The sequence below is a fragment of the Oncorhynchus gorbuscha genome, linkage group LG03 (assembly GCF_021184085.1).
Source record: "Oncorhynchus gorbuscha isolate QuinsamMale2020 ecotype Even-year linkage group LG03, OgorEven_v1.0, whole genome shotgun sequence".
NCBI classification, from domain to species: domain Eukaryota; kingdom Metazoa; phylum Chordata; class Actinopteri; order Salmoniformes; family Salmonidae; genus Oncorhynchus; species Oncorhynchus gorbuscha.
In genome coordinates, this window is record NC_060175.1 from 73,789,512 (window position 1) to 73,802,338 (window position 12,827).

Genomic DNA, 12,827 nt, shown 5'->3' on the forward strand with positions numbered 1-12,827 from the left:
TTATTCTTCTCAAGTGAGCTAAACTTCATAAACTTGTTGTACAAATAAAATGCAAAACAATACTATCTTTTTTTACAGTGTGTTTGATAGAATGTTACCGTTTCATTCCTCAAAAGGAACACTTCTCCAGGGATACCTGTGGCCTAGAGCTTCTCTCTCGAGCTGTTGGTTAATTGCGGTAAATCTTCTACCACTCAGCCTTAAAAAAATACCTATCCACTACGTATCAACTCTGGGGCATCCGCCATCAACCAAAAAGCATTCGCAGCAATCATCCAAAGCACAAGCCACCCTACTTTGTGCCACTTAGTGACTAGCCATTATTGTTGAGGTCCATAACCCATATGTAGAAGGCTTCTATGTCAAACAGTTGACTCTCAAACATAACTCAGGGAAGCAGCCTTGATCTCATCCCCACTCCTAAGGCATGTGACATATCCATCCTAGCTACAGATCTGCCTAAAATGTGTATTGATGACAAACAAAAAAATAAATGTTAAACTATTAAAAAATGTGGTGTACCATGAAGGTTAACGTGCACTTTTTTCCCCTTGCTTGTTTTATGATGTTCAGTGTTTTTTCCGCTAATCTATGGTATTTTTTAAGGAAAAAAAGTGGTTTGTGTGCACTAATCTTGTCTCAAATAAAGTGAGGCCGCTGTGAAGCTTGATTTTTGTGGGGGCGATTTACTAACGGTCTGGAATCTAACAGGGGTCTGAGGCAGTAATCACAAGCGTGCCAAATGTGAACGCAGCAAAGAATTTGTGACTTTTTGGGAAAAAGCTGTAAAGTATCTGAGCGGCTCCCATGGGATTTAACACCATTTACAGTACTGTGATTTGTCCAGCATTATGAAATATCCCTCTGAGAACTGTGATTCCCCTGTACTTGACATAGGGCCACGGGGTCTGTTCATCAATAAGTCTATGTCACCCTGCTTCCTTCCACAGCTTTTGGGTGACTGGTCTACAATTGTTGTTGTCCCTTTTTTTTTTAAGGTTCCGTTTATTGTGTGTTTTATATGAAGCCTGTGTCATTCCACATTAATTACTTTTTAGATTAATGTAAAGAGAACACATCCTCTAAGATCTTAAGACTAGCCATAGGAAAGAATTAAAGGACGACCGTTTTCTCCAACTTATGCATTGTTGGAATAATATCCCTGCTCACTACATTCATATAACCGACAGCGTATCTAGGTTAATTTACTCAGTATGGTTCAGTATGTGTCCAAAAACACTTAAAATGCCTTATCATCCCAATTCCTTTGTGGACACTGATAGGAAATCACGGTTCAAACTGGCCTGGCAGCACCCCCAACTAGTCATTGATTTCATCTATCCCGTCTTTTCAGATCAGTGCCCACCATAGGAAGGAGACAAGGAACCAATTGACGAGAACAGGTTACACTGGCTGTTCTATTTATGACATGGCTAAAGCTATCAAATTGGTGCTGGTTTGATGATGTAACACTCCAGCCTGTTCTGTACTGACCTCTGCTGTGTGAAGGGTTTGTGACTATCCTCATTGGTGACTGTGTACACAACACAACTTAAAAGTTACTATTTATTTCTGAATTGCTGCTAATGTATATTTGGCTCATATATTTGAAAGGGAATTGAGGAATCCAATGTGTCTCTGAGTTTCTCTGCCTCTCAACACATAGGAAATGAATCTGAATGCCAAAAACAAGCATTGTTGTAAAATTTCAATACTAATAATACTAGTAGTGAAATGATTTTAACATTTATTCTTTGTTTTGATAAAAATAATAATAAAGACATGTCAGAAATGACCTGTACATATGTAGGACTTGAAAGAGTTCCTTAGGGTGCTTTCATCCATCCATTGTTTTCAGAAAATAACCTGAATTTGCTCTAAGGTTTACAATATTGATTGATATATTTAGTTGATCAATAAACTGCTACGCTCATTTTTTTTTCATGATTTGATTAAACTTTGTGGGTTCAAATTCAATATACTCCATAACACAAGAAATGTCTCCTTCAAACCATCTGTGTATGATGAAATACTAAAAACTTATATAAATGATGACGTTTTGGACCGCTAATGCCATGCATCTGTAGGCTCGAGTCATGCAAGAATTTTGTGTGAAGAAATAGGATCAATCATTACTCTTATCATTATTATGTGAATCATTTTGACAGCATGGCAAAAATGGATCCTAAATTTGGTTCTAGCTGATATATTTACTCATGCAAAAATTATGTAAAGACACACCTCTTTTTATTCAAATAAAATGAGTCATTATTCAAAACAGACATGTGTTCTGTCACTATTCAAATAAAGTTTCACTCACGTACAATGAGATGTCAGCATTATCTTATTAATGAAAACGGGGTGACACTAATTTTGACAGACTGCAAGTTACCTGGTATTTATTTAGAAACTACATGGCAACAGTGTAATTGCATACTTAATACCCACAAATGGGAATAGAAGATGTCTCAAGTGTGGACATATATGAGCCTGAACATCACATCTGAAATGTACCTCTCCCAACATGTCTGCATCATGGGTCTTTTCTATTCTCAACTCAAAAACACACATACCGGTATGACACATCCTTACTGTTCAGTCACATCCTATCAGAAGTCACCATGGAAAGTCACAACATCATTTATTCTGTAATGCTTCTACTATGGCCCATTTTTTCATGTATAGAGTGTGCTTCTTTTGTGTTGTGCTGAGGAGGTAGCCGGCTGGTGGATGGACAGGCAGTCAAGAAGACCGGCGGTCAGGCGGGCGGGCAGTCAGCTTGCGATGGTAAGGTGTGGGCCTCTCTCTGCTGCCAGCTGCAGCAGGCCCTGGATGGGCTCTGTTAGGCTATGGTCTGGGACCAGCTGGCTGGACTGCAGGGCCTTCCTGCCAAACTCCAGTGCCTGACAAAACACACACACAGTAAAGCCATTGCACCCACTGCCTGTTGTGTGTATATACACAGTATATTAATTTATGTATGTATGTAATATGTATCACTGTAAAACTGGGCTTTGCCCCAAAAGTCTATAAAAGCTTCCTTAGCACCATGCTCACTGATCTGAAAGGACAGTTGAAAACATATCCAGTCCTTTGATCTATCAGCGACTATGAAGGAATGAAGACGAGGAAAGAAAAGTATTTGGAACTACCGAGACACTGCCTGGGACGTTTTACAAACCAGACAAAATAAATACAAATCTTCTGATGTTAATGCACCACGATGAAAGGTATTGAACTGAAATGATTCAGGCAATATCTAAAAATGTTTTGTTTATTGACAAATGTAAGCAATGGAAATTAAGTGCAGTCAGTATTTTGGATAGATTCAATAAAACCTGCCACAGTAAGGCTTATTCAGTATCTTCATCCATACCAATGTAGCCAGTTTACACACATGCCTAATTCTGGAAGCATCCAACTGTAAAGGGAATCTAACTTTTTCCAGTTATTACGGACAATGGGGAAAATAGATATGTTTCTACACCACTACTGAAATATGGTATTGAATGAAAAATGTGTCCTTGGTTTTCCTGCTTTTTTCATTGTCTGTCATGCCTAGTCAGACTATAGGTGAATTTCAGTCATCTCTAATGGTGGCTTCCTGTCCTCATATTTCTCCTTCAACCACACTGATCTGAAAGAACAGAGCATTTAAAACCAAGTCTCCTCTCTTTGGCTTCTCCCACTTTCCTTTTCGGATCCGTGCAGATGAGGTATAGGTGACAAGCAACTGTCAGTAAGATGCACTGTAATGGCTAGCCAAGCTGAGCTTCATTCAACCCCCATTGAAGGTCGATCAATCATAGCCTGCTCCAGATCTCTACTGCATGTCCTTTAGCCAACTCCTCTTACTATCTTTGTTGTCATGTGACGAGAGCTGCTGCTCCTGATCCCTGCAACAACAGCGAGGGAGGGACTGCAGAGATCGAAGCAGACGTGGGAGACGTTCGGGGGTTTGTGTGTTATTTACTCTCGCCAAGACATTGTGTCCTATTGAACTAAAGACCATAACTCAGGGTTTTTCTCAACTCATTCCTCAGGACCCCAAGTGGTGCACGTTTAGGTTTTTGCCCTAGCATTACTCAGCGGATTCAAATAATCAACTCATCATCAGGCTTTGATCATTTGAATCAGCTGGCACTACTCAGCTGATTCAAATAATAAACTAATCATCAAGCTTTGATCATTTGAATCAGCTGGCACTAATCAGCTGATTCAAATAATAAACTAATCATCAAGCTTTGATCATTTGAATCAGCTGGGACTACTCTGATGCATTAAACTCAGAGACTCCCTCCTTGGGTAATTCGTTGGTCAGTGGGATTGAGTGACCTTCACAATGTCAACTATTAAACTTCTCCTGGCAAATCCTTCTCTCCATTTGCATGACCTTTCTCCTTTCCCATAGATATGCATACTAGCTACATCCTTGGATAACACTCCCAAAATCCCCCACTAAGCACTAGCATACTTGCGAGATCAGAGAGAAGTTGCCTGGCCAGAAGCCCGGGGAGGGCAGTTAGAGTATCAAGCCAGTCGCATCGAGTCCCACTAAATCCCCCCAGAGTGATAATCTTTAAAGCTTTACCAATTAGAAACTAATCCTGTCTCTAGACAGCGCTCCATGGGAAGCACATGGTGGAAGAAAATGTGTCAGGGTGTCACCAGTAACCACCAGATCACTGGTCATCATAACACCTCACCTTGTCTGGGGATCCTCCCAGGAACCACAGCATGGCCAGAGAGTGGGCCACTAGGGTGTTCTGGGCCGCAGCCTGCTTGGGGCTACTCTCCTGAACCTTCAGCATGGCCCTTAGCATCTGGTCCGCTTCCGCCTGCTGAGCTTCATCTGCATGGAGATCAATATAAAACACACACATTTATGCTAATGAATTCACATCCAGGTGTAGCTCAGTTGGTAGAGCATGGCGCTTGTAACGCCAGGGTAGTGGGTTCGATTCCCGGGACCACCCATACGTAGAATGTATGCACACATGACTGTAAGTCGCTTTGGATAAAAGCGTCTGCTAAATGGCATATATTATTATTATAAAACTAAACCTAAACCGCACAGAACTATGGGCCTACAGATCAGAGGTAAGGGTCTCAACTTCATGAGTCTTCAGGGCAGAATTATTGACTGTGACCACTGAATACTAACTGAAATATAAGTTTCCTGCTTTTTCATTATCTGTCATGCCTAGCCAGACTATAGAATAATCTAATTAATTTACAATAGACTCTCACACAAATCATGTATGTAAATGGAAGATTTGGGGTGGTGGGGGGGGACTTCATATTTCACTGACAACAACCAAACTGTTAGGAATTCCAGTAGGCATAGCCTAAAATGTATCTTCCTGGTTCATTCCCATTGTTTAAGTGAAAGATGGACAATTTATGGCTGGGCAAGTTAAGCCTGCTATGTGGTTGTCCCATTAGGCAGGGGCTTTATGTGCATGGGGATCATTAGAAATCACACAAACACACACATTTATGTTCATGGATTGGTTTTATATAACGTTCGTCACCAGGTCCCAAAGCGCTTTACATTGTTTATGTGTTTGGGGTGGCCGTGACAGGGTCAACCTACTTCATCCACCACCAATGAGTAGATGTAGCCAACAGTAGCACCCAACCTGGGGCGCGCATAATAGCCATCCTGTGCCAGAACGCACATAATAGGAGATGAAGACACATCCCAGCAGAAACTGACCAGTGTGAGCTAACAGCAAGCTCATGCTCTGCAGTGGTGGCTCGCCTGAAAATCCTGGGGAATTGCATTGCCGCTAACAAGCTTAGCATAGTGACTAGGGCAGGGCAGCAGCAGAGAGGCGGTGTCGGATGCTGCAACAGCCAGAGATGTGTCATGAATGGTCTTAGTCAGCCCCCAGCACTGTCGATTTAAAGCTGGGGTTTAGCTCTAGGATAGCACGTCAGGGTAAGATGCTAAATTTAGCACCACTGACCTTATTTTCAGTGATCCACGAACGAAGCCAAATGCTGTTGGGCTGGTGGAGATGATGATTCCTACTGATGTCATCAAGCCACTTAGAGCTGGCAGTGGTGTTGTTTATTAAGTGTGTGATTGGCTGCAGCATGTGGCTGTTAGTGAGCCCACAGAATTAAATAGACCAATTTAATTTATCTCTGTGTGTCAACAATTTATTATCATCTACCATCAATCTGTTCACAATGGTTCTGGGTATTGACTTTGACTGAAGGAGCTGATGCTAATTCAACAGCGTCATAATCTTCATTTATTTTTTATTTACCTTAATTTAACTAGGCAAGTCAGTTAAGAACAAATGCTTATTTACAATGACGGCCTACCCCAGCCAAACCCTAAACCGGATGACGCTGGGCCAATTGTGCGCCGCCCTATGGGACACTCAATCACGGCCGGTTGTGATACAGCCTGGAATCGAACCAGGGCCTGTAGTGACACCTCTAGCACTTAGATGCAGTCTTTACACCGCTGCGCCACTCGGGAGCCATTATCTGATCAAGTTTCCATTTTAATTTAGTCTTGGTTTGAATGATTTGTCAATACATAAACCTGTTGTAGATAACCTACACATATACGCACCACCAAAGAATGTATACATATTTCTCAGCAGTCCTCGGTATCTATTTGATATGAAGCTGTACCCACCAAAAGAGTGCTCCAGCGTCATGGATCCTGGGGTATGCTTCTCCAAAAGTTTGGTGAGGTGAGAGTGCCATGTACTTGCTACCTGTAAAGTCAGACACAAAAAAGTAGTCAGGCAAACTAACACACCAAAACACTATGTTTTCATGGACTCATTTGCTGTTTTAATGCTACTAGACCAGTAATATAATCATGATAACACAGTATTTTATCTTCAGTTTTACTGTCAGGCACGTATTTAAATTTTACCTCAGTGTATAAGGAACTGGCAATATCCATCTTTTCTTGCTTGATAAAGACATTGGCCATCAGAAAGTAGCCACCACAAGTGACAATGTTATCCAAGCCATACTCCTCACTGGCATAGTACACCTGAAAACCAAAGAAACAGGTTCAGATCTGGAATATTTCAGTATATTATACCTCTATTCAAATAGGTAGTCAAAGTGCATTCATAATTCCTGAGATTCTTCACTGGTACTTATGTTTGGCATGGGGATAGCAACCTTCAGTGAACACGGAGCTAACATTTTGGACATGCAAAAGAGCATATGTATCAAGCGTCTCAGAGTAGGAGTGCTGATCTAGGATCAGGTTAGCCAGCACTTCTACTCTGAGACGCTTTGTGAATACAGGCCCTGATTGGTTTAAAACAATACTGTAAAACTCCTTATAATCTGCACTGCGATCATTGTGTTTTCAGATAATTAGGGTTGGGTATGTTACTTTCTAAATGTAATCCATTACAGTTACTAGTTACCTGTCCAAAATTGTAATCTGTAACATAACTTTTGGATTACACAAACTCAGTAATTCAATCTGTTTACTTTCAGTTACATTTAGATTACTTTCCCCTTAAAGGTCCAGTGCAGTCAAAAACGAGATATTCCTGTGTTTTATATATACTTCCACACAATGAGTTTGAAATAATACTGTGAAATTGTGAAAATGATGATAATGTCCTTTTGTTGTAAAAGCTATTTAAAAAGGCTACCTGAAAGGCTACCTGATAAGCTTTGACACTCACGTCGTTGGCAAAGTGCAATAGCGCTCCCTCCAGGTTTTCCGTGGCGGTGTAGAGGCGACCCAGGTTGCGGTGCAGCTGGTGGCGGACGGTGTGGCTACACTCGGGCGTCTTCATCACCGTCCACTCTGCCTGAGACAGGTACCCCTCTGCCTGGGACAGACTGCCCAGACCTGAGGGGAGGGGAGCAGAGGAATGGGTCATTCGCAACACAACAACAGTCTACAGTTCAGTGGCATTGGTTACTCTACAGGTCAGAGTAGCAGGGTCAAGGGTCACATCCAGGTCAAAACTAAACTTAAACAGAACTATGGGCCTACAGATCAGAGGTAAGGGTCTCAACATCTAAATCATGAATCTACAGGGCAGGACTATTGACTGTGAAGGCTGAACACTAGCTTTAGATCCATGTGCGTATCTCTGACTTTAGCGGAAATGGGAGATTTGAGAGCGAATTCAAATCTAATCAAATTCTATTGTCACATACACGTGTTTAGCAGATATTATTGCGGGTGTTATTGCGAGTGCAGCGAAATGAAATAGCACGGTTCCCAAGTAAGATTCGGCCCGAAAGGAATGGATCACAGTGTTTCCACAAAGAGTTCGACACAGATCAGCAATGATTTGAGTTCAACACAATGCTGAAAATGGACTGAAGACACAGTGCAGGTTCTCTAAAATCTAATGTATCCACTACTACCCTTGCATGAATATTGTAAATACAATAGTATCTCATAGCTGCATTTGAATACATTTGGTCTCTGCCTTCCTGTGGTTCTTTGGTAAAACTGCCAGCTCATGGGGAGTTTCCTCCATCTTGTGACTCACCCACATTTGCCTCCGCCAGCAGGAGGTATGCAGGGACCAGCTGGACAGCACTGGGGCCGTAGACATCCATAGCACAGCGCAGGGAGAGCTGGGCGGCAGGCAGTGACTCCTGATACTTCCCCTCGAACAGCTTCTTCTGAGCCACAGCCCTGGAGATCTCAATCAGCTCCTCCTAAACAGGGGTTACACCAGGCAAAGACACAACAGTTACAGTACAGGGCATGCTTTTCCGTAGGTTGTTTCCGCACAAAATCAAAGTTATCGGACATTTCTACAGACGTAATTTGCGATTGAGGGCTACAGATTTCTGAAATGTTGTATAGGCTCTTAATTAACAGATGGCATGAAATCCTCGTCCTCAAATTACTCTTTAGCTATGCAAATGTCTGACAAAACATTGATTTGGGTTCAGCTATCTCTATTCAGGTTCATATTCATTAGACAACAAACAGTAGAAAAGGACTGAAAGAGCCTACCTAACTGGACTTATCCATAAGAATCGATGGTTTTTGTTTCCCTTAAAAACAAAACAAAAACGTTTCACTTTGGTATGCCCTAATGAATGAGACCCTGGTGAGTGTCTGATCCTCACTTGTCTGTGCAGTATCTGGGCGCGGTGGTGGTCTCTGTCCGCCTGCAGGCTGTGGAAGGGCATTGCGGTGCGGATGGGGATGAGCAGCTGGCAGATCTTCTCATGGATTCCTACCCAGTCAGCCTGCTGGTGTTCCGTGTCACTGAAAAAAAGAAAAAGAGACATGGGCTGCATTCCAATCTCCAAAATGGGCTCCCTTCCCTTTGTCCTAGCTGACCCTGCTGTGCGAATCACACAGGACTGGATGTGAGCAATGTGGTTTCTCACAGTACTTACTTTCACCAAATGGCATTTCTTGTTTTCCGGAACTTTGTTTTGAAGACATTATACCTGAACCTGTATGCATTGGCATGTCATGCGTAGATCTGTCTACAGAAACATTTTAAGCGACACTAGACGAGATGAGACATCAGTCTGTCTGCATAAGTCACATTGCCTTCTCTAACAGTTTAATAAGAAGGCATAGGCCTAAGCTATGATTTGAATCCATGTGCAACATCTTTCAATTCCCCTAAAGGTATCCTAAATTGTATGCCATTAAATAACAGGTTTATAATTTCATGCATCTTGCTATTTTCCCAATGGGTTGGAACTGTCTGACTTTCCTCATGTTTTCTTTCTGCGGTGCTTGAACATTCCAATGTGTTTTTACTGGTCTGGAGTTTCAGTCACTTCATGGCAATAACACAGCATATGGGCTGGCTCACAAGGACTGAAATGTGCCTGCACTTACTATGCACTCACACAAGAGTCAAGGGGATCCTAAGGACACAGACCTGTACTTTCTCATTCATTGAAGGTCCCTAACTCTGAGTCTGTAGACCATAATGTATGGTGTGTTTGGCTAGTTGGGATTGTAGCTGTTGCTCCGCAGCATGGCAGTGTTTATGCAGACCCTTGGTACGGAGACGTGTATTAAATCGGGACGTAGGCAGACAGCTGGCCCCAGAAGTAGGCTAGTTTTTCTCATGTTTTGGAGAATACTTGCAGGATGAGAGAAATGCATTTTAAAAGAAGAGATGCAGCAGGGGGAATAGAGCCAGGGATAACACACTTTTAAGCTCCCTCAGAGGGAATGGATTTAGTGTCTCATCCCTTAAAGCTTAGGCCTAGTGGAAGGCTGTCACCAAGCACTAGGTCATATTATGTACAGTGCTTTCAGAAAGTATTCATACCCCTTGACTTATTGCACATTTTGTTGTGTTACAGCCTGAATAAAAAAATGTATACAAAACAAGTGTCTCACGCATCTACACACAATACCCCATAATGACAAAGAGAAAACAGATTTTTAGAAATGTATTGAAAATGAAATATCGCATTTACATAAGTATTCACACCCCTGAGTCAATACATGTTAAAATAACATTTGGCAGCAATTACAGCTGTCTTTCTGGGTATGTTTTTAAGAGCTTTGCACACCTGGATTGTACAGTCAAATTGATAATTGATCATTTCTACATAACCATTTTCAAGTCTTGCCACAGATTGTGAAGTAGATTTAAGTCAAAACCTAACCCGGTCACTGGGGATTTAATTAGATTTATTTAACCCTTATTTTACCAGGTAAGTTGCTTAGAACAAATTCTAATTTACAGCAACAACCTGGGGAATAGTTACAGGGGAGAGGAATGAGCCAATTGGAACCTGGGGATGATTAGGTGGCCATGATAGTATGAGTACAAGATTGGGAATTTAGCCAAGACACTGGGGTTAACACCACTACTCTTACAATAAATTCCATGGGGTCATTAGTGACCACAGAGAGTCAGGACACCCAGGTCATACCTGTCCCAAACAGAGCTTTGTATTCAAGACAAACTTATTTTCTTTGCCACATTTTTTAAAGTTTTACTTTAGTGCCTTATTGCAAACAGGATACATGTTTTGGAATATTTTTTATTGTGTACAGGCTTCCTTATTTTCCCTCTGTCAATGAGGTTAGTGTTGTGGAGTAACGACAAGGTTGTTGATCCATCCTCAGTTTTCTCCTATCACAGACAAACTCTGTAACTATTTTAAATTCACCATTGGTCTCACGTTGAAATCCCTGAGCAGTTTCCTACCTCTCTGCCAACTGAGTTAGGAAGAACACCTGTATCTTTGTAATGACTGGGTGTATTGATACGCCTTCCAAAGACTAATTAATAACTTCACCATGCTCAAAGGGATATTCAATGTCTGTTTTTTTTGTGGTTTTTGTACCTATCTACCAATAGGTGCCCTTCTTTGGGAGGCATTGGAAAACCTCCCTGATCTTTGTAATTCACTGCTCGACTGAGGGACCTTACAGTATGTGTGGGGTACAGAGATGAGGTAGAGTTCATTCAAAAATTATGTTAAACACTATTTTTGCACAGAGTGAGTCCATGCAACTTATTAAGTGACTTGTTAAGCACATTTTTACTCCTTCCATAACAAAGGGGTTTCATCCTTATTGACTCAAGACATTTCAGCTTTTAATTTTGTATTAATTTGTTTTAAAAAATATATTTAAAAAACTGAAGACATAATACCACTTTGACATTATGGGATATAGTGTGTAACAACATGACCCCCCCCCCAAAAAAAAAAATCGCAATTTAATTCATTTTAAATTCAGGCTGTAACACAATTTCTTGGGGAAAAAGTCAAGGGGTGTGAATACTTTCTGAAGGCATTGTATTAGTAAGAAGCTTAGCTCTGCCAAAAGTGACAAATTCAGCAAATACAGCAAACCAAGTGGCGAGGCTACTGTTTGGATGAAGAACGAAGTAAGGATTGTGATTTTAAATGTAGCATATAAAACTAGAAATTCAGTAGGACTTGCTATTACATAAGGGTGCACTCTTTCAGAGACCACGTGATAGGGCTTAGGCATAATTCACTTGACATTATTCTCTTAAAAATATGCTTCAGAAGAGCTAACTTGCTTTCCAACTGTTTCCAGTACCACATTTTGACTGAGGCAAACACAAGTCTGCTTTTAGTGTTCTCTAGTAATACTTTTGTAGCAAGCTAAACACTGCCACCTAGTATTGAAACTGGTCAGATGTATTTTTCATAAAACTTACAAGTCAGAAGCTTTTAACTACTGCAACTTACTAGCACGTTGTTGTTATTGTTGTGTAGCTAACTACCGGACTCCACTAGTTACACAACAAAAAAGTGGAGCCATATTTAAACAATGGCAATAATTATTTATGGTCATTTAAGTACTATCTTTGCCAGCTAGCTATGTCGACTACTAACGTTACTTCATAAACTTACCAGTAGAAAGTTACTCGACATTTGGTGCATTGCAGGTACGCGAGGTTTTGACAAAGCTCACAAAGCTTTTTCGCTCCTCGTGGGTTTGCAAGTGGATTTATCGCTGACGTCAGTACCGAAACATGAGATTTACTCCTCGTTGTTGAGCTCATGATAAACGAAATAAAAGTTTACCCTGTCTGCTATTGTTCGGTGAGAAGAACATGTTTTACCATTTGTTTCCTGAACGCTTCAGGTTGCTATGGAGACGACCTTTGATGGTATTACTTGTTTAAAAAAGAGAATAGCACAGAAACACAGGCATCCAACAAATACAAACAGATCCGCGTATTTAAACGTTTGTTCTGTACGAACATATTTAACTTTTGATCAGAGAGATAAATAATACATTTTATGACACATTTTCCTGAAAATTTGTACACTGAGTGTACAAAACATTTAAGGACACCTGCTCTTTCCATGACAGACTGACCAGGTGA

At 41.1% G+C, this 12,827-nt stretch overlaps 1 protein-coding gene across 2 annotated transcripts; it reads right to left on the bottom strand.

The window, feature by feature from the left end:
- Positions 1-2,230: 2,230 nt before the first annotated feature.
- On the bottom strand, positions 2,231-12,651 carry zmynd12 (zinc finger, MYND-type containing 12). 2 transcript variants are annotated; one of them, XM_046343660.1, is made up of 8 exons: positions 12,349-12,651; positions 9,100-9,241; positions 8,508-8,679; positions 7,662-7,852; positions 6,905-7,027; positions 6,659-6,740; positions 4,707-4,852; positions 2,231-2,903 (listed from the first exon to the last, which is right to left on the bottom strand). In XM_046343660.1, exons 1-8 carry the CDS (start codon positions 12,498-12,500, stop codon positions 2,775-2,777), a joined length of 1,137 nt encoding a protein of 378 aa, XP_046199616.1. In that variant the 5' UTR covers positions 12,501-12,651; the 3' UTR covers positions 2,231-2,774. The 2 variants fall into 2 exon arrangements, with proteins under 2 accessions (XP_046199616.1, XP_046199617.1); XM_046343661.1 differs by having other exon boundaries at positions 7,683-7,852; positions 12,349-12,640.
- Positions 12,652-12,827: the final 176 nt, after the last annotated feature.

What these genes read in the sequence shown, in the direction of transcription:
- zmynd12 (XM_046343660.1), bottom strand. Translation starts at nt 12,500, where the DNA reads ATGAGCTCAACAACGAGGAGTAAATCTCATGTTTCGGTACTGACGTCA. An exon ending in GACGCTGGAGCACTCTTTTG is followed by an intron (nt 4,853 to 6,658) that starts GTGGGTACAGCT and finishes ATCTCCATGCAG; the next exon opens with ATGAAGCTCAGCAGGCGGAA. An exon ending in TGGGAGGATCCCCAGACAAG is followed by an intron (nt 2,904 to 4,706) that starts GTGAGGTGTTAT and finishes GTGTTTTGTCAG; the next exon opens with GCACTGGAGTTTGGCAGGAA.